At 53.2% G+C, this 20050-nt stretch overlaps 1 protein-coding gene across 3 annotated transcripts in view; it reads right to left on the minus strand.

Annotated features, from left to right (window-relative positions):
• ILRUN (inflammation and lipid regulator with UBA-like and NBR1-like domains) overlaps nt 1-18398 on the minus strand; it is a 34507-nt gene extending 16109 nt beyond the window's left edge. Inside the window, exons 1-3 of one of the 3 annotated variants that reach the window (XM_068660379.1) lie at nt 17975-18388; nt 4634-4788; nt 849-1046 (exon numbers count right to left, since the gene is read on the minus strand). In XM_068660379.1, coding sequence (XP_068516480.1) covers nt 849-1046; nt 4634-4788; nt 17975-18132 — 511 coding nt within the window. In that variant the 5' untranslated portion in view covers nt 18133-18388. Of the gene's footprint in view, nt 1-848; nt 1047-4633; nt 4789-14798; nt 14939-17974 lie in introns of those variants that run through there. The other 2 variants (XM_068660378.1, XM_068660380.1) reach the window with 2 other exon arrangements.
• Nucleotides 18399-20050: the final 1652 nt, after the last annotated feature.

The following is a 20050-nucleotide window of genomic DNA, read 5'->3' on the forward strand; positions in this document are numbered from 1 at the left end:
AAAAAACAGAGCAAAGAGTTATTTTTGACTCCGAGTGCTAACATCTCTCACTCAAACCCGGGCACTTGGGATACGCCCAACTGCCAAAACAGGCACAAAGATGTTCTCAGTATAAACTACAGCTGGCTAAAAATCACTAAATGGCTCCGAATGAATGAAGATGTTGGTGGCTTAGCCTGAGGCACCATGCAAAATATCCCAAAGTGATTTTTAAATACAGAAACGTGGTTCCCAGCAGATGCACCAAGTTTAACTATTGAAACCTGGGCCTTTACTAAGTGTCAGATGGGGTTTTCACCACTTCGGTTTTATGCCTCTATGTAGTTCATGATGTTCAGCACTGGAAAACTTGGAACAAATTCCAACAGGGAAAGCGTTTCAAGGAGAACTGTGCAAGCCTCTTTGTTTTTAAGAGCTCTGTGATCTGCAATTTGTTCCAGTGTTTAGAAAACAGTTCTGTGCTGACCAAGACAACAAAGCAGCTCACTCGATGTTTTCTGTTTTCTATATTTAGCCTCAGAGCCAGCAGACCTCTACCCTCCTCCTGCATTTAGTCAAAGCTTGCCAAAGGCCTACCTGCAGCGAGGAGCACTGGCCCCCAGATTTGTGGAGTAGAACATTTACAAAATGGAAACCAAGGGTTATCAGACCGCAGCTGCCTGGTTCTTACATCTTTGTACAGCAAGGTTTCACATCAACAGCCATTACAATAAATCACACAAATACATTTAGGGATACGTGATTTGGTTATCAGGAGGGTGTCCAACAAGGGGCCAGGAGCATCCATGCTGTTTACAACGGGAATATCATGAAGAAGAGCTTGAAGTGCCAGAAAAGGGATCGCTCACCTCCGTAATAGAGTCCTGTGGCAGTGCACATTCGCCACTGTCCCTGATACATTCCTGCTGTGCTGGGGCTGCACATCTGAACACTGACATCTGCAATCTCCTGGGGCTCCAGGGACCTGACCATCACCATGTTTACGTGGCCGAACTGGTCTCCCCCAACATACTTCAGGCAAACCCCTGGGGGCCAGGCCTCCGTCCCTGGGATCAAGCAGAAGAAAAAATTAGTGACAGTGCACCAGGAAAAGTCATGCGTGTTTGTATGAGACTGGATAAAACACACTCATCAAAACAGTTGTGCAATTGTTGAACAGTCAAAGGAATACCGAGATACACGCAGCATTGTCAGCAACTGATAGAGGAGAACACAGTTTTCAGACAAGGCATAACTGGTCCACTTTGTGACCAGCAGTGAAACTCGTATTTCTTTTGAAATAATCTCTAGCTCTTCACACAGCAAGAACCTCAAAGTCTGTGTAACAGCTAAAAAGGCAAAAAAAAAAAAATCAACAGAACTGAAATTCATGTGTATTTTTCAAATTCCATAGCCAAAGAGGTCAGACCTAGTTTTACTTCTCCTCATTTCTGCCTCACTACATGCAGCTCCTGAGCCTTGCAACGTCAAAACACATGTTATTAACCCAAAGTGCTGGAAACCTTTTTTTTCAGATAAGAATTCCCTTTTCAGTCCGTTAGTCTCAAGAGGAACAAAAACTTCAAATTACAATTGAAGAGCTGGTACTGCTTTCTAAACGGATTTATTCCCCTCCCTGCACCAACCCTTCTCTCAGCCTTGCGCAATGGTGGAGAGGACTGTGAACGCGATTTCTTTGTGGAGATCAGTGTTTAGACTGCAGACACTGGGCCTGACCGTGCGACCTGGCAATCTGCAGAGATACAGAAAACAGTCACTGCATGCAAACACAGCCATCTCCGCCAAAGATAACAAGTTCTGGGGCAGACAAAAAGTAACGTGCTTCCAAGACTCACAAAAAAAAAAATCAGCTTACAATTGGCTTTTGCTTCTCCTCCAGTAATGTGGCGGGCCTGAGCCAATGACTTTGAGAATACCTTCTGCTTGGCTGAGGCTGAAGGGAACAGCCAAGGGAAGCCTGATGCACCAAGAAGCTTGGAAGCACTCGAGGCGAGAACGGTGGCTGCTGATCTGACCTCAGGCTACCTCGAGGAGCATCCCCTGCAGCAGCTCACCTGCTAATTCAATCCCTGCGGATGCCTCAGTGAAGACATGGCAGGGACTGGTTTTCTACTCAAGTCCTCATTCGTGGACCCCTCCATCTCACAGGGAAATCACAACATGAGCAAAGAACACCGGACATTCAGTCAGGGACATACTGCTCCTGCTGGAAACGCTGCTGAGATCGGGAGGTCTTTGAAAGAGGAGCCAAGTGACGAGCTGACCTCAGGCTGGCGTGGGGGAGCTGACCACGAAGCCTCATCTGAAAAGGCTGGCAGCCCAGCAACAGGGTTTAGTTTAAATAATTGATGTGATTTTTATCAGGTTTAATGGCTTTAGGCTTGCAAGGTGCCTAGAATGCTGCAACTGATAAGCCCCATAAAATGAAATGATGATTATGTCATTCTATTTCGGTACACTCATCTCGCGGGAGATGATAAATTGTAGTAACTGTCCTGCAGAGCCAGCAGCAGCTGGGGGTAGAGTGGGAAGAGGAAATAAGTCTTAAATCCTGCTGCTCCTTCAGCACTGCTCTCACCACACAAACTGATCTTTTGGCCAAGCACTGTCCTGGAAGGTATCAGAGCAGGGAATTAGTTTTTTAATAACACAAAATAACCTGGCTGAACCCAGCTTTACTGCTTAAAACCGACAATCTCCCAGAGCCCTGCTTGTCACATATGTCAGCCACCAAGCACCTCCGTGACACATGCCTCAGGTATTTCTTGTTCTAGGACCACATTCATTTAATCAAGGGTTCCTGTAGAGTTGTTAAAAACCTTGGCTTTACTTCAGTTATCTACCAAACAAGCAGATATTATCTGGAAACACTACAGTCCTTTGATATTATATCTTAATTAAACCTTAAAATAGGTATAAAATGCTGTGGTTCTGCTTAAACTTCAGTCATAACACAGTACGTGAAGGCATATTTAACTAAAACATGCCCCAACAGCATGATTTTAACAAGAGTTGGCCTCCAGCACCAGTATTAGAGCACAGATGTACTTCTTAAGAAGTCAGGCTTTAACCCACACAGAAGCCAAAACAAATTTTGGCCTTGCCAGGAGCTCAGGAGTCAAGATTAACTGTAACTACCCTTCCTCATTTCAGCAGGCCCAGGGATTTCAGAAGGTCAAACGTACCAAGAACAATGAAACACTGCTTAAACGAGGATGTTAAATTAGGGCTGGATTTACATGCAGGAAAGAGTGCATCAGGAAGGAATCTGAAAGGAGCCAGAAAGGGGGTGTAGTCATAACACACGCAAATACCAGGAGTGGAGAAACTAGATCCATCAAACCTACTACATTCATAAGATTTGAGACAGTTATTAAAAAATTGCCAATTTTGAACATTACAGGAGTTTAAGCAAGCTATAGTGCAACGGCATAAGTGAAATAGAAAAAAGCAAATGGAAATAATTAAGGCCTTTCTCTATAATATAGTGTTTGTGTTAGTGTCCTTACCTCTGGTATCCTGATGAAATACTTAGATTTTTACTAGTGTTTTAGTCTTTGTTGTACTACGATATTTAGCCCAAATGTGTACAGCACTCAAGCACTGCAGCTATTTACCAGTACAAGCACTAACCCAGCCGTGCGTTACTCATGATGATTCATGGCATTATACCTCGTTGTGCTATCATGCTTCTTCACAGAAGTACAAGCAGGTCAATTAAATTCAGGCACAGGTTAAACATTAATGCAACATCCTGTCATTGCAACAGTCAAAGACAAGGTATTCCCCTTTGCATCCTTGGATCTCATTTCTCTCTGACTACATCCCAACAGATTAAGCACTGGGGATGCATTCTGCCTGGTCTCATTTCCTGGATTTCGGTCCCTGCTTTGACTTATCTCACCCTGGAATGTGGCATCGCCAGCCCTGCATCCTCCTAACGCATGAAAAAGCAATTCAGTCAAAAGGGTACTGAAAAGTAAAAGGTACCTGCCACATTCCCCTTGCACAGCCACCTCTTCTCAGGTCAGATCTCTGCCTCCACAGAGAACACATTTCTACCAAGAGCCCAACCAAGTGACAGTGACAATCAGAAACAAGGGGGCAATGCAGTGTAGTGGTACTATACACAGGCTGGTCATGAGCTAAAAGGCTTTGGGACTTAACGGGATCTCTTCACCAGCTCAAAAACATGTTCCATTTGTTTAAGTGATCATAAACAAAGACTAGCTAAGGATTCTTAATCTACTCTCAGATTTAACTACTGCCAGCAAGAAAACAAAACAAAAACAAACACGTATTTTGTTTTCTATTTACATGCCTCTTCCTACAGCAGTTCCCTAGAGCTTTTGCTTATGTGGTGGCAGGAAGAACAGGACTGGGGCACCGACCGAGCTGCACACCGAGCCACTCAGCGTTTGTGCTGATGTAAGAAGGAATACACACCCGTCAGCAGAGCCACCTCCTCCAGTAACGGGGTGGCTCTGGTCCGAGTGAGGTGTGCACAGACCTCCTGCCTTGAGCTGCAGCTCCTCCATGAGATCTGCCACCGTGTCACCTCATCCCCTAATACACTGTCACCTCATGCCCTAATGCACGTGACACGGGCTTTGCTGCAGTCCGAGGGACTTACCTGTGTTCTGTATCCTCCATGTTTTTGTAAACTGGGTGTCAGGAGGGATGGACTCTCCTTCCCCGATGGTGACATCTTCAACAAAGGACATGGAGGGTACGTTGATATTTGGGCTCTCAAAGTCATAATAGGCTCCGATGGCGGCTTGTAGGTTCCTAGAAAGCAAAAAGCAGATTACAGCCTTAAGTACACGGGTGAGCCGGGTCCTTTTCAGAGGTCCACGTGGGTCAGCCTAAACAGTAAAAATATTATCCTGATTAGATGAACTCTGCCGCTCACATTTTCCTGAAGCCTCCATCTTTATCATATATGGATTCTGCAAGATAACAGAGCTCAAAATATAGCTTTTTACCTTCTATAGACACTACATTAGATCACTTTGCTATTTCTTCTCACTGGAAACCTGGGAACTCAGCCTTTTAGGGCTCCACCCTATGGAACTCAACAACAACTTGGAGGGACAGCGGGTGAGTGCTGGGCAGCAGTGTGTGGACAGCTCTTTATACCTGCCTCGTTTCTGCAGCTAATTTCAAGAGAACTCAACTTCGCTTTATTTTGGCACAAAAGATTCAGAGGAGCGTAAGATGAGCAAAACACAAAGCACACTGCTGATAACTGAAGGCTAAAGGGCACCAGCAACTACGGGCAATAACTCAAGCCCTGCTGCTTGTGAAACGCAGTCGTGTGAGCCACGAGCACTCCCTGACTACTTATTAATCATCAGGTGCCTGCTCAGCTCTGGATCGTCACAGCTCAGAGGAACTTACAAACCGTCCAGGACGAACAAACATTCTTACTGATCCCAAACAAGTGGCAGTGGAAGGCTGTGATATATTACGGACACGCAGAAAGCCACAAGTGCTATTGATTCATGGTCACGGCGTAGCTGGAAACTCATAGGGTAATTAATTTGAAAAGAGGAGCAGTCAAACAGGAAGAGGATTCATGAGGCTGAGCTGCCATTCCACGATATACTATTATGTTATTATGTAAGTGTTGTGGCAAATCATGTAATTCCTCTGTTTACGCATGGCTGCGGGGTTGTGGCCCTCATTTACATGCGGTGAGTAGGTGCTGTGAGAATGGGGATGAGCAAAATCGCACCGAAAGCACTGGGCATAACAGCTGCTTTGTGATCACACAGAGCTATTTTGCTTTTTTAAGCAAGACAAAACAAATCAAGAACCAGGGATCGCCACCTAGAGCAGAAACCCTGCAGAAGGGTGGTCAGAAGCTGTGCGGCGCAGTGATTTATGGAGGGTAAAAGCATTGTTTGGTGGAGTGTCATGTGTCCAACCCCCAGCCAGAAAGCCAAGGTGAAAGCAGGAGAAACATTTGCAGCATGACCCTGAGAAAGAGCAAACAGAGGGCTCCGGGGGCTGCTTGCCAGCTGGAAAGGGACTCGAAACGGTGAGCAAAGGAACTGCCTCCTGCTCGAGTCCTACAGCGCTCGAGGGAAAGAAGAAAATCTGACATTGTGTAAAACCAAAACCACCTGGGAGAGAAGCGGCACTGACTTCTTACACAGAGCACCCCAAAGCAGCAGCTAACGGCACCAGAGCTTGGGGCAGAGGGGGACAATCAGATCTGAGAGCCACCCACGCCAGGGGGACACCTGAACAACAGATGCACCAGTCCCCGGAGCCACCAGAAGACGATGCCACTGCCTGCTGACATCCTGACATCTCCCACAGCTCAGCCAAGGCACGAGGTGGCCCCGGAGGGGCGCTCTGCCCGGCACAGCAAACCCTACAAACCCCACACCAGAGCTTTTGCTGCTAACACACCGACAGGGCTGGGCACCACGGGGCAACAGAGGAGCCTCCCGGCAGGACTCCTACATTTCGAGCACTGAATTTCGGACCAGAAGCCATTATTCAGCTCGAGACGTTTCCCACTTCGGCGTGTCGGGGCTATATTTAATACAGGCAGCTCGGGCGAATGCTGCAGGAAGGGTGCGTGTCACGTTCGCCAATAACCGGAGACAAACGCTCTGCTTTACGTCAGCAGCCGCCTGTTGCTTATACACGGCACGAGATTTACATAACTTGCAGCAGGGCCGTGCCAAGAGCCTCCTGCTCGCCCAACCAGCTAACACCACGAGCTGCAGCTCGGTTTTCACGACAATTTCCTCCAGTGTTACAGCGATCCGAGGCAAAAGGCTTTGTGAGAGCTACAAAAGACAGCGACGCAGCTCTTTCTCCTCCTAATCCACTGCTGCACAAACCCATTTCCAGACGTCCGGCACCGTCCTTGCGTGCTACGACTGTGGGATCAGGAGTAACAACATTTTATTGGCATTAAGAGAAAACAGCAGTTCCACGGGGGAGATTTCTTCTGTAATTCTCTGCAAGGCAGCCTGCGCTGTTTTTGTTTGCTTGGCTGTAAACCCGCTCCGAAAGGTAGTGGGCTATTTGTGCACACAGGCTGCCTGCCAGCTCCCTTCCCCTCCCTGGCTCATATTTCATTGCTTGCTTTGCCATTGGGAAACGGCTCCAGCCCTCCGCAGCCTTTAGTTAAAAACTAACCGAAGAAAAGCACGTGGCAAACAAACAGATTCGCCACCTTTCTGCCATCGGGCACCCCAAAGCCACCCTCCTGCCCCCGTCCCGGTCACCACCACAGGTTTTGGTCGGGGTCAGCACCCGCGCGTGCTTTGATGCCCCCCGGCCTTCCCCCTAGGGAATTAAAAGGAAGCTTCCAGAAACCAAAGAGAAATTGAAAGTAGCAAGAGCCAAAGTCAGGATGACAAAGCAAATCTGCCCCACACCGGAGCCCTTTGACACAGCCGACCCGAGGAGATAGGCGCCGAGCGGCTGCAGAGATCCCCGCGGCGCTCACACTGCGGGCACAGCGAGCAACAGAGCCCCGCTGCCTTCATCTGGGCTCTTCCCAAGGGATGCTGCCCCTCGCTCCCTGTCCCCAGGCAGGGCTGGGTGTGGGTGTGAAGGCAGCCCCCTGCTCAGGGCAGCAGGTACCGCCTGCAGAGGGTCGCAGCAAGCTGCAGCGCGGTGATTTGCACCTCGGGGACCAAGCACAAGTGCCCCCTCTGCCTCCTTCCTTCCACTCAATGCACCAGAGCGGCAGATTTTAATCAGGAAAGGCGAGCACCTTTCCTTATTCCTGTATCCAGACCCTGAAATTCGCCTGCGTGCATCCACTGCTGTTATTATCCTGTCTTTACCCTCGTGCCCAGATGAAAGCGCAGACACCTGGGGACAGGAACATGGAGCCAAGCCCCCGAGAGGCAGGGGTGAGAGGAAGGGGTTATCGGCTGCAGGCTTCCCGTGCACACCCACTCCTGCCCCGTCTCCCCCCGAGGTGTGACACCCACCGCGCTGCCCCTCCGCATGAGCTAAATTCCTATTATAAACCAGACAGCTCCCGAGCTGTAAGATGAGCACGCCAAGCCCAGCCGGTGTAATTTACGTGACTGATCTATCCTAATTACAGGGACAGCCGCGCTGCTGCCTCTGTCTCAGGACAGCCCTCCAGGTGCCAGGCGCTCGGTGCCGAAGTGAAGCAATTTTTCCCCTTTCAGGCCAGCAGCAGTGGGGAGCTGGGCGCACAGAGCAGGTCCCACGGGATCCGGCCACACGAGGTGGGATCCGACCACAGCCACGTCCAGTTCCAGTCCAAAAAGGTTTTGGAGAGGGAGGGCAGAAGGCAGCAGATAAGGATTGTAGCTGTGTGTATCAGACCCCTTATAACTACAGGGATCCCGCTCCTTCCTCCCCAAAGGCATCCCGATTTACCCATCCGGTGTTTTCCCAGCAAACTGCTGCCCCCAGAAGCAGAGCGCGTCCCTTTCCAAGTCCATTCCTCTGTTCTGCCGCTTTGTTTCAAGCCTCAGGAGCTAAATTACACCAGCAAAGTTAAAACCTCCTCTGCTAATAGCTCTGGAGATGTCCCTTAACAACTCTTAAGTGTTTGCAAAGAGGTGGTTTATCTTGAGCCATTCTTTCCCTTCCCGGGTTTTTTCCAGACAGCCTTTTGTTATGTTAAACCAATATATTTAGACAGTAATTACTCCCAATTAACTAGGTCACCGTGCAGCATTCACAAATGAAAGAAACTCTTCCCAATCGATTCACAAAGCAGAGGGCTCCTCTTCCAACCCAGCCCCGGCGCACACAGGCAGCAGCACCCGGGTAACTGGCCGTGTCTCGGTGGTGGTGTGGGGTTTTAAAATTGAATTCTTGGGTATGAGAATGAAGAAACCGAGGTACTGAGGCTTACTCACCCCTGCCTTCTGCAGAAAGCACATGCACAGCACCTCGTCCTCCTGTTACCAAGAAAAGGCTCAGCTCTTGCCACACATCACCAGCATGCCTCCGTGGGCGTCTTGGGAGGCAACAAGCAGGTCATTGCGGCACACAGGGCAAGGGATGGCAGGAGTGCTGCCAAACACACCCAGAGCAGGCAGAGAAAGTGAGCTGGGAGAATCCTGCACCACCCGGTACCTGCAACCTCCTGCACCTCTTCCACAACACGCACGGATTGCAATTTGGTTTTGTTTTCCATCCAGCAGCTTCAAATTCTGAACTACGGGGGAAAAATCCCTTGCAGCCCGCAGGCTGACTCTCTGAAGGTCGTCACGACACGGGAATTCCACCCCTAAGTACCACTTTCATCAGAAAGCAACAACTTCATCATTGAAACTTCAACTGTTACGGGAACCTACAAGTTCTCATTTCCCATAAAATTCTTCGATGAATCCAAATGACCACAAGGCAGCCACTCCAGCTCAGAAAGCAGCCAGCAGTTTGTCCCTATCAGCTCTTGCCCTCTCCTACCACCTATGAGGAGCTCACGGTGAGACTCCCAGCAGCGACCCTCCTGAGCTGCCAGGAGAAACAAAGGCAATCAGCGCAACGCCTTCGACTCTGAATTTCATGCAGGACACAGCCCTTGTATCATACAAGGACAGCGAGCTGAGGACAATGATTAAGTCAAGTAGAAAGCTCTCTGACAAATGGACTCTGTCACGGCGTTGCGCAGAGCAGCTGTGCTGAAGCGAGTGCCAGGTTGTGTTTCTCTCCCTCCCAGGGGCTGAGCACAGAAGTGCCCCACGCCTGGTGCCCGAGCGTGGCGCGATCTCAGCACCCACAGGCAGCTCTTGGCACAGGAACCACAGCCCTGGGGTGCTGTCCTCCTGAAAGATGCAGTGCAAAAAGCTAAGCAGTGACACGGGGCTAAGTACTTACTGCTTTGTGGGCAGCACTCCTTCCGTGACTGAGTTCTCACCCTTCTCAGGTCCTTCCCATTCCCCAAAGCAATGGGTAGCCGGACACCCCGGCACCCCACAAGGCACCCTTTGCTAAAAACAAAGGTGTGCAAGAGAAGTAGTGCAGCAGCTGGGTAATTTCTCCCTCCTGAGTAAATGAACATCTCCGCGTGATGCAGGTGGGAGGGACTCAAAATGCCTGAGGAGCACATCCCAGTGAGGCAATCCTCGGTCTGCTCCTTTCGTCTCAGCACCCAACATCCCCTTGGGATCTGATTTCCTCAGCTGCTGGGGAACTGGACTGATAGCACTCCGGGTTAGGCCACCTCGAACTGCTACTTACTGCTCCTGAAGTGGGAGGCACCTCGAAGCATTAGCAGAAGCTCGGGGGAGAGACTTGACACCGCAGGGAAGCGCTTCTACCTGGAGCTGAATTCAAACATTTTCAGCGGAGACAACACAGGGCAATTAACTGGAAGGACTCTCAAGACGTTTTGAAGGACTGGAAATTTTAATCAGTGAGTAGCTTTCAATAAACACCGCTCCTGAAAGCCAAATTTGCACATCAGTTACCTTCAGAGCTGACCTCTTACACTAAACACAAGGCTGGGAAACTACCTCACGAGGCTTTGGGGATCCAAAAGGACCACAGAGGGAAGCTGAAAGCTTTCAGCTGAACTTACACGGCTTAAGGGAGGGGGAAAAAAGCTGGCTGATTTGAAGCTCATGCATTTTCTTACACAGAAAAACAGGTGATTGTTTCAGCTGAGAGCAGCCAGCTCCAAAATACAAGTGGGATGTTCCAAACCTGCAGTGACTGAACGCAATGTTGCTCTCCATCCAGGGGCAGCAAGTGGGCAGACACAGAAGATGCACTGTTTTCAGGACACCCCACTATACCAGAAGTCTCTTGAACAGGTTTTAGATGCACACAGACAGGTACAAAGGCACCATGCCCATCACCACGGTCCCAGCTGAGCGCTCACCGCGCCCTGCAGCGTCTCAGTGGCAGAACCAAGGCTGCGACGCTGCCGCAAGCCCCAGACCCCAGCAGCTGAACCCTCCTAAAGCAGGCGGCCCGGAGCTCCAAGTCTGGGCTAAAATGTTTTGTGAACGTCCCAGCAGGAGCTGCTCCCTACCTGCTGCCCCTGGATGTGGGCACCAGCCCGTCCCAGCGGGAAGCCAGCGCGCTGCCGGTACGCTGCAGGTTCCCCGAGCGCTAAATCCTCAGCACAAACCATGTCACCGATCTATAATTGTCTGCGTTCGAGTAATGGGGGATTAAGCTACAGAAACTGTCTGAGAACAAGTTCAGGCATGCTGGGCAGCCCAGCTGGACTAAAATTACATCGCACCCAGCCCCTGCTTGCAGCTCCGCGCCACGCGCACCCATCCCGGGTGGGTCTGCAACGCGGGCACAGCACGGTACCAACGCTCTGCAGTTAACAACGCGATGTATTTTAAGTCTACCTTTCATTCAGATTACTTTTATCAAGTATTTGAGCTTTTCGGGAGAAGAGTTGTGCTTTTTTTAATGCTTTAAATAAAAGCTGTCCAAGAAAACATTTTCCAGCTGATTAATTCTCTCATTTTCTCATTTTTAGTGACATCAGGGGACAGTTGCGCAGAGATCTGACAGTCTACAACAGCTCACACATAACTAAGAACACATCCACGATGCTTCGAGCCACCGCAATGAATTAAGCTGTTAAAAACTATTTTCTGCTCCCCAGACAGGGTACGAAGGAGCCTACGTAGGCACCACTGAGCAGCAGCCGCGGGACTGCCAGCCTGCCCCGATCCTCCCACAGCCCGCTACCTCCTCCCTGCCAGATGCTGGACCCGCTCCGAGTTAACCCAAAGAAGTTTCCAGGGAAGACAAACTTGATTTCAAAGCCTGTTTTGTCCCAGGTTTGTCTCCTCCAGGAACACGAGGGCTGGAGATTCCCCCCACAGCCTGCCCAGAACCAAAGGAGCATCAATACCGGGCTCGTGATTTGTGAAAGCAGCGCTGGGAACGTTGCCCTCAGACTTACGGGGCCGTGGGTAAGCAGAAGGGAAGTTACGGGAGTCCCGAGGACTGAGACAAAGAGCAGACAGACACGGAGAGCAGGGAGCCTGACCCCTCCTAAGGCTAAGCACAGACACCACAACTCCCCACTGGCACAGTAAGTTTTTGGTGGCAAATCCAACAATTCTAATATGAACAGGGAAGAAGAGTTTACATTCATTGTTTTTGGGGAAAAAAAAAAATCCTACTGCTTGTTTTATATCCTGCCTTCCCTTTGCCTTCACAAGTAGAAGAAGAGAGGAAAACTCAGCAAATGCAGCCAGACACAACATCTCTCATCGGATGGAGCTCCCTGATAGCAGCTGATTAGTTTACTGGACATCAGCAGAAACACTGCCTTCAAACAGCAGAGGAAATGAAATTAATTAGTTCGTGCTCCGTTCAAGATCTGCAAATAAAAGCTAGAATGGAGATCTCGATGCCAGCAGCAGATGTTTGCCCCCACAACCGGTGCACAACAAAAACAAACCTGGCAGCACGTTGGGTCTGTAACCAGAAGTGTTTGATCAGCAGCGCTAGAGCTGCTCCTAAATATTTGCATCTAAAAAAATGCAATAAAGCAGTGTTTTGATTTGAGAGATCAACCGCATTCTTCGGGGGGTGCTGGTGTTTAATGGAGAGCTGGAATAAAACCGCAGGTGTTTTAACGCAATCGGAGCACGCAGCTCTGTAACAGACCAAACGTACCGAGATCAATAAACTGGCTTTTGGTATCACCCCATGATCAAAGGTTGGCTGGCGCAGAGGCAGCTGAGGCCACACGTTCCACCTCAGCATTCATATCCCAGGAGGTAATGCCTAAAAACTTGACGCGTCTGCCTTGGCACGGCCTCACGTCTGCCCTCTGGTTCCCCAGGAGCACAACACACGGCTCCTGGAGGGCTGGAGTCGAAGATTTACCAGGGGGTGGCTCTGCACGTTGCACCTGCAAACCCTTTACACGCAGGAGAAGGCTGGGAGGAGGTGACGAGCTGCCACGCACCGCTACCAGCCCTGGTGCCCGAGCTGGAGCACTTTGAGCCCAGGTTCTTCCCGACACAAAATTGGAGATCTTCTACAGAAAAGCAGTCAAAAAAAACTGTTAACAGAGGACACCTGAATGCGTTTTGTCTTGTGAACGCCTCCAAGGTCTGGAAACAGAGCTCAGGAGCACGAGGGGCTCCTCGTTGTGGGAAAGGCATCGTCTGCAGGACGCCTGCTGCATGGGGGTCCCGGTAAACCCGGTACCCTGGGGACAAACCCCATCTATTTACAAGGCCAGTTTAATTTTAAGATCCTATATTCTGCCTCCTCTCCGTGATCAATAAAACTCACACCTTAGTGTCAGATAAATCATCACGATGCCAGAGAAATTCACGTTGCTGATGTGAGAGTCGCCGCCAGCGGCTGATCCCCACCTCACCTCAGCTCCCCTCGATCCTACAGAAACACCCTGCCACCGTACAGCAACGCCACGGCGGCTTCCTGGAGTATTTTCAGAGATAAAGTAACCTATAATTATTTTCACGGAAAATTCTCTGGAGTACTGGAGAAACCAGGTCAGAGCTACAAATTCTTCTGAGCATGCTAAAAAAGAAAGCCTCCAGAAGAGATCTGACTGCCTCACAAAAAAAGGACCTTAAACACCTTTTTTTTTTTCCCCACCATAGATCCAAAAGTCTTGGGTTCGCAGCAATAAAGCGCTGTTTTGCCTTTTTAAATGGAATGGAAACCATCGTTACCTGACACATTGCAATTAAATACCAGCATCACACCTACCAGACGAACAGAAATCAGCTACACAAAAGTGAAAAAAGAACGTAAACAAACACGAGAAGTAAATTATTGAAATATGCCTGCATTAAATAAATCTTCTGAGATCTCCTCAGAGCCACCTGCGCTGACACAGGGGCTGAAACCCAGCACCACCACCAGCTGCCCCAAACCCAGCTACACAGACCCCAAGGGGCTCACGTCCCCCCCCTGCAACCTCTCCCCCTGAAATTTGGTGCGATTTCCCATGAATCGAGTTTCCTCTTCCTTGTCCCAGCACGATTTCCCTATCAGCTGGGAAGAGTCCCATGACTTCCATGCAAGGGGCCTTCCAGGAGTGTAACAACAAAAGCAAACAAGAGGCCCATTCTGTGCACAGTTTCCCCGTTTTTTACATTTACACTGCTCCTCACAGCTGACGGCCAGTCAGGGCATCTCTAAATTTGCTTTCTAGTGTTTTCTGAATGTGCCCGGGTCCCACCAACCCCCTGCTGCCACGCCACGGCCACCGTGTGCAGAGCCCAGATAAGATTTGTTCCCTGCTGACCTAACCGACCCCGAAATTTAAGACATAAATGAACACAAAGGCTTTCCAAAAGGGGTTTGGGACGCAGCAGGGTGAGACTGTGGAGCCTGGACAAGCTCGGACACGTCCCCAGCCACCCAGCACGGCAGCAGCCAGCGCCTGGAACCGCAGCACCCCACCAAAAACCCTCCTGGGAGCCCCCCCAAAACACCCAGAGGGGAGGGAGCCACAGCACAGGGACCCATTTGTTGGAGGTGGGTTTGATCCCAGACACCGTGGCAGCAAAACGCCCTGCGACTGGGCTGCGGTTCTGCTCCTGAGGAAGAAATATTTCAGGGCCTCGACATCTTTTGGAGCTTGCTCCTGGTTTTAGGCTAAGAGCTCAACCTCTGGACCCTTTAATAACCCCAAAAAAACACCAAGGATGAGGTGCCCTGAAGCAGCAGCAGCACCTCACGAAGGACCCGGGCAGCAGGAAGCTGAGCTGGAGCAGGTCAGAACCCCCCGTGCAATTCCCAGGAGGCCCAACTCGAGGAAAGCCTTTAAATAACAGGGAAAAAGACATCTCCAAGCGTTTAACCTGTCTTACCTGAAGATCAAAGACCGGCCTCGGAAGCTCAGGATGTGTATGTTCCACCTGAAGCACCTCTGCAGTGTCACTAATAAAAGCAGCTGGCAGCTTCCTGAGCGCTGTCCCAGCCTGCAAAATGCTTGGAAAGCACAGCGAGCTGCTCCGGGTCAGCTGCAGATGTGAACAGACCTGAAGGCGACCCACAGCTCACATTTCCTCACAACCAACAGATTCTTTTGCAAGTTATCCAAAAAAAAAAAAGCTGTTTTCAAACAATTCATCTCTTCCCCAGAAGTGGGAATTCATTCTGATACATCACACACGATTCCTAATGACAGCCCTGGAAACATTCGTTCAAAGCACACCCCGGCTCGGCTCGCTCGCTGCGCTATCTCAAAGGCCTAGAACAAGGAAGTAGCTCCAGGTCTGGTGACTGCATCATTATCATCAAAGAGCCGCCTGCTGCACTCGTGAAAAAAGTTCTTAATTAACCCGTAGGAGCGTATCTGAGGAGCACTGGGGCTGCACCTCTCGGCCCTGCTGCGAGCTCCCTCGCCATTTCCTGCGGCCAGACATCGATCCTGGCGTGGAGAGGGAGGAATCACCTCCCAGGAGAGGAGCCGAACCTTTACCAGCAGGAGAAGCGACTCAGCGGTCTCACCCAGAGGGATTTTTGGCAGGGCAGGGCTGCTGATGGAAGATCCAGGCCCTAATTCCTGGGTGAGGAATCAGCCCTCGCGCGGCGGCACTGCCTGCCACCACCTCGGGTCGCAGCCTGGAGGTGCGCAGCACGACGGAGGGGAGGTGCTGCCAGGAGAGGAAAACGTGGCTGAAGCTTTTGATAACACCAAGGAGCAAGGGCAGAGCGCTCAGACCGGTATCCCAAGGAGGTGGGAGCTGGAGAACGGGGCAGGAAGACAGGAGCAGCACCTGAGCATCCTGGCAAGAACACCCGAAGCGGGCTGGCAGCACCCCCGGCCGTGCCCGGGCTGCTGAAAGGCAAAACCCCGCCGGGCTCCCAGCCCATTTCGGGAGCAATCACACCGCAGCCTGCGCTAATTTTCGCAGAGAGCTGCATGCGTTACCCCACGTTGTCACATTTCCTTTTACACACCCTCCCACCCATCCAACCAGGCTTATCAACACCGAAAAAAAAACCACTAAAAATTTATTGTGTTCCTAGAGCTCAGGCGCTGAAGTTGTGAAATGAGAGTTCCTTTGATCGTTTTGGATTTTTGACTGTAACTAAAAGACAAAAAATAGTTCTAAGATTGTATTTAAGAAACTGATACTGCGAAAGAAACTAAATATTCCTGGAGAGGAGAACTTCAACACACACCAGGAACATCACAGTTACACACAGCTACTTTTCTAGGAACCCCAAGGTCCTTCCCGGGACTCTGCTGAGGTTTCTGCTCTCCCACGGAACATCACAGGGAAAAACCACACACCAAAACCCTCCGGTATCACCTTGCAAAGCAGTACCCACAGCACAGGTACTCTTATTCCTACTATCGCCACAACACGAAGGAGGCAGGGAAGCATTTTCTGCTGTGAAACACTTCCCCAACGCAAACCCCTGCACACTAAAGAGACTCTTTTTGCATTTCTCAGCTCACAACGCACGCGGCATTATTTGCTATTCCCTCACTCCCTCTGCAGCTGCACGCCTGCCATCAGGGCTCACTCCAGGTCCGCAGGAAGAGGGAAGGAAGGAGGTTCCCAACTTGTCTCATGACTATTGATTAGCTCCACAATTCCCTGGAAGCGTTTTCCCTCCCCCAACTGTTGATATCGAGGCCTTCAACTCGGATTCCAAGCTTCGAACCCGAGGCTCCTGGACTCGATGGAAGATCGTTAAAAAAAACTAAGGGCAGTTCAGGTAACTTTTGTTGTGTCTGGAGCACGGCACTCGTCCCTCCTGCACCCACACTGTGAACACACCGTGAGGGTCGGTGCCCTGCACACCACAGCCGGGACCTTTTAAGGTCGCAGGTGGCAACAAGGAGCAGCAATCCCACCCCATCCCTTCCCCCTGCACACCCCTACTTTCTATTTCCCACCATTAAATCACATCTTTCCCACATTTTTTCCTCGACTTGCAGCTTCCTTGACTACCTCAGCTTCTCCTTTTCACCCGGGACAGCACCGAGGAGCTTTTACAACCCCAAAACACGCCCAAAAAGCACAGTTTTTGAAGGCTGCCCAGCTGACGAGCAGACACTGTACCTTCACCCTACACCCAGGCAACTTCCCCGCGGAGGCTGAGCCTTTCTGCCCCGCTCTCCCCCCTCCTGCAGCCCCCACGGCCGGGCCCTGCCCGCGCCGAGGCCGCTCGCCCTCCGTCCCCATGGAGGAGCGGTGCCAGGAGCTGGTCACTGGTTAACAGCCCGCAGCCCTTTGACCCAGGGGCTGCCAACGCCACCAGCACCGAGGGGGGAGGCCGAAAGCCGAGCCCCAAGCTTGAAGAAATCCCCCCGGGGGGCTCCCTGCCCACCTGCCCCCACCCCAGGGCCTCCACCAGGCACCAGCCTCCCTCTATGGGGCAGGACACCCCCTCGGAGGGGGCTCGGGGCAGCCTCCCCCGGCCCCCCTGCGGCCTCCCCGGGCCTCCTCCAGGCCTCTACGGCCCCCCCAGAATCCCCCCCCTCCTCCGGGGCCCAACGGCCCCTCGGGCAGCTCGGGGCGGCCTCCCCCGCTCCCTTTGCGGCCTCCCCTTGCCCAGCGGCCGCCCCCAGGCCCCCTCCAACCTCCCCCTGCCGCCCTGTGGCCTCCCCCTGCCTCACAGCCTCCCCTCAGCCTCCCCCAGCCCCCCAAGGCCTCTCCGGGTCCCCCTCCAGGCCCTGTGGCCTCCCCCGACCCCGCAGCCTCTCCTCAGCCTCCCCCTGAGCCCGGCGGCCTCCCCAAGGCCTCCCCCGACCCCACAGCCTCCCCCGGAGCCCAGAGGCCTCCCCACGGCCTCCACGGGCCTCTCACGACCCCACAGCCTCCCCCCCAACCCCACAGCCTCCCCACGGCCTCCCCCACCCCCTCAGCCTCCCCTCAGCCTCTCCACAACCTCCCCGGAGCCTGGAGGCCCCCCCACGGCCTCTACAGGCCTCCCCCGACCCCACAGCCACCCCTCAGCCTCCCCCGACCCCACAGCCTCCCCCCAACCCCTCAGCCTTCCCCCAAGCCCCCCCCCCAGGCCTCACCAGTTGGTCATGTCGAGGAAGAAGGCGCAGCCGGCGGGGCTGAGCTGGAAGCCGAGCAGGCGCTGGAACTCGCCGATCAGCACGTCCTTGTCGGTGGTGCCCAGGCAGCTGAACTTCTGCATCAGCTCCGCGTCCAGGTCCACGTCCATGCCCTCCATGGCTCCTCCACCGACCACCGCCACCCCCCCGGGGCTGCTGCTGCTGCCGCTGCCGCCCCCCCCGGGCTACCGGGGCCGCTCCCGGGGCCGCCGCCGCCGCCGCTCAGCGCCGCATGGGGGCGATGGGGGGGGGGGCTGAGGGTGTGTGGAGAGGGGGGGGGGAGGTGAGGGCACGGCGGGGGGCGGGCGGGCGGCAGGGGAGGGGGCGCGGGCGTCAGGCCGCGCACTGCGCATGCGCCGCCCCGCCCCGCGCGCCTTGTGACGTCACGGCGCGGCGGCCGAGCTAGGGGAGGGGTTAAGGCGCGGGGAAAGCGGGCGTTTAGCGGCGCGCCGCGGGACGTTGGCCCCGCCCCCCCGCACCGCGCTGGCGAATGGGAGGCGAGGGATTTGCATACGCCCCGCCCCCCCCGCCGCGCGCCCGCTGCCATATATGGGAGGAGGCGCGGGGAGGAGAGCGCGAGTGTTTGTGGATGCAGGGGGCGGTCACGTGGCTGGAGTCGCTGGGGCGTGGCCAGGCGCAAGGGCTGCCGGGATGGCGACGGGTGGGGGGGGGGGGTTGCAGGGGCCTCGCGGCCTGGAATTTTCCTCAAATCGTTGTTTTTCACCTCAATTCCGCTCCTCGCTGCGGGTCGGGCGGTGCTGGGCCTCAGCAGTGCAAATCCTGGCTGTTGAGGATGGGAGAAGCCTCCCTGGCAGTGCTGGGGGGTGCAAACTAAGGAAATAAAGGCTGTGTTGTACCAATTTAGCGTATTATTGTAAATAAACAAGATTTTCCCTCAAACAAACAAACACACCGCCTCGCCTGAGGTGTCCCTGTCCCAAGTCACATCCTGGCCCGGCTGGGGGTTACAGGAGCTCCATGTGAAGTTTCCACTGAGGCACTGGGGGGGTGCGGGACTGCCCCAGGTGAGGGGCACGGCACCCTCATGGTGCCCAATTCGTGGTTTTGGTGGAAGGATTCGTGGTACCGTGGAAGAAGAGGGGTGTAAATGAGGCTGGAAGGCACAGCGGGGGCTGGGCAGCGAAGCATGCAGGAAGGTCTCAGGGCAAACAAACGCCCCCTGCATTGCTGCATGGTGCTGGTTGGGTGCCTGCTTAGTAATGGAGGCTGTGGTGGTTCAGTTGGGCCTGGACGATGCTGGGCTCATGAGGTCACTGCTGTTTGGGCCAGGGCAGGGCCTGTGGTGCCATTCTGCAGGTGCAGAAACTGGCCCAGCTCTGCTGCAGCTCCTGTGCCAGGCCCAGCAGGGACACACGGCACCAACCACCCAGCTGCCTCCTGCCCCGTTCCCAGACAGCACCTGGCTTCATCCCCAGCCCCACGGTGCCCCACAGGACTCACAACGCACACGGTTGTGTTTCATGAGGAGAGCTTTGCCCAGTGGCGCTGAAACAAGCATGAACAAGGCTCCTGGTGCAGCCCCCAAGCAGCCTGCGGCCCCCAGGCTGCTTCTGGCAGCCATTAGCAGCCCGACCCTGCTCCTTGCCCAACACCGAGCCTCTTTTTGTGGGCTCCCCAGGCCAAGTGGTGCTCCAGGAGAGGTTGGGGCTGGTGCTTGGGGACACGGCTCAGTGGGGACAGTGGTGGGAGGGGGTGCTTGGAGCAGGTGACCCTGGGGGGCTCCTCCACCCCTGATGACCGTGTGATTGAGGGCCATGGAGCGAGTCCTGAGGAGGGTGCTGAGGTGATTGGGGGCTGTTTTATGAGGCCAGGCGGGGAGGGCTGGGCCTGCTTAGCCTGGAAAAGAGAAGGCTGAGGGGAGACCTCATCAATGTGTACAAACATCCCAGGGCAGGCTGTGGGGGGATGCAGCCGCCCCCTTTTCTATGCCCTGAGCCGCCAGCCCCGGCACGGGCAGCCCCCAGGGCTCCTCCCGGAGCTCCCCAAACCCCCCACAGGGATCCCAAATCTCCCCCA

Source organism: Anas acuta, chromosome 24 (assembly GCF_963932015.1).
Source record: "Anas acuta chromosome 24, bAnaAcu1.1, whole genome shotgun sequence".
NCBI classification, from domain to species: Eukaryota; Metazoa; Chordata; class Aves; order Anseriformes; family Anatidae; genus Anas; species Anas acuta.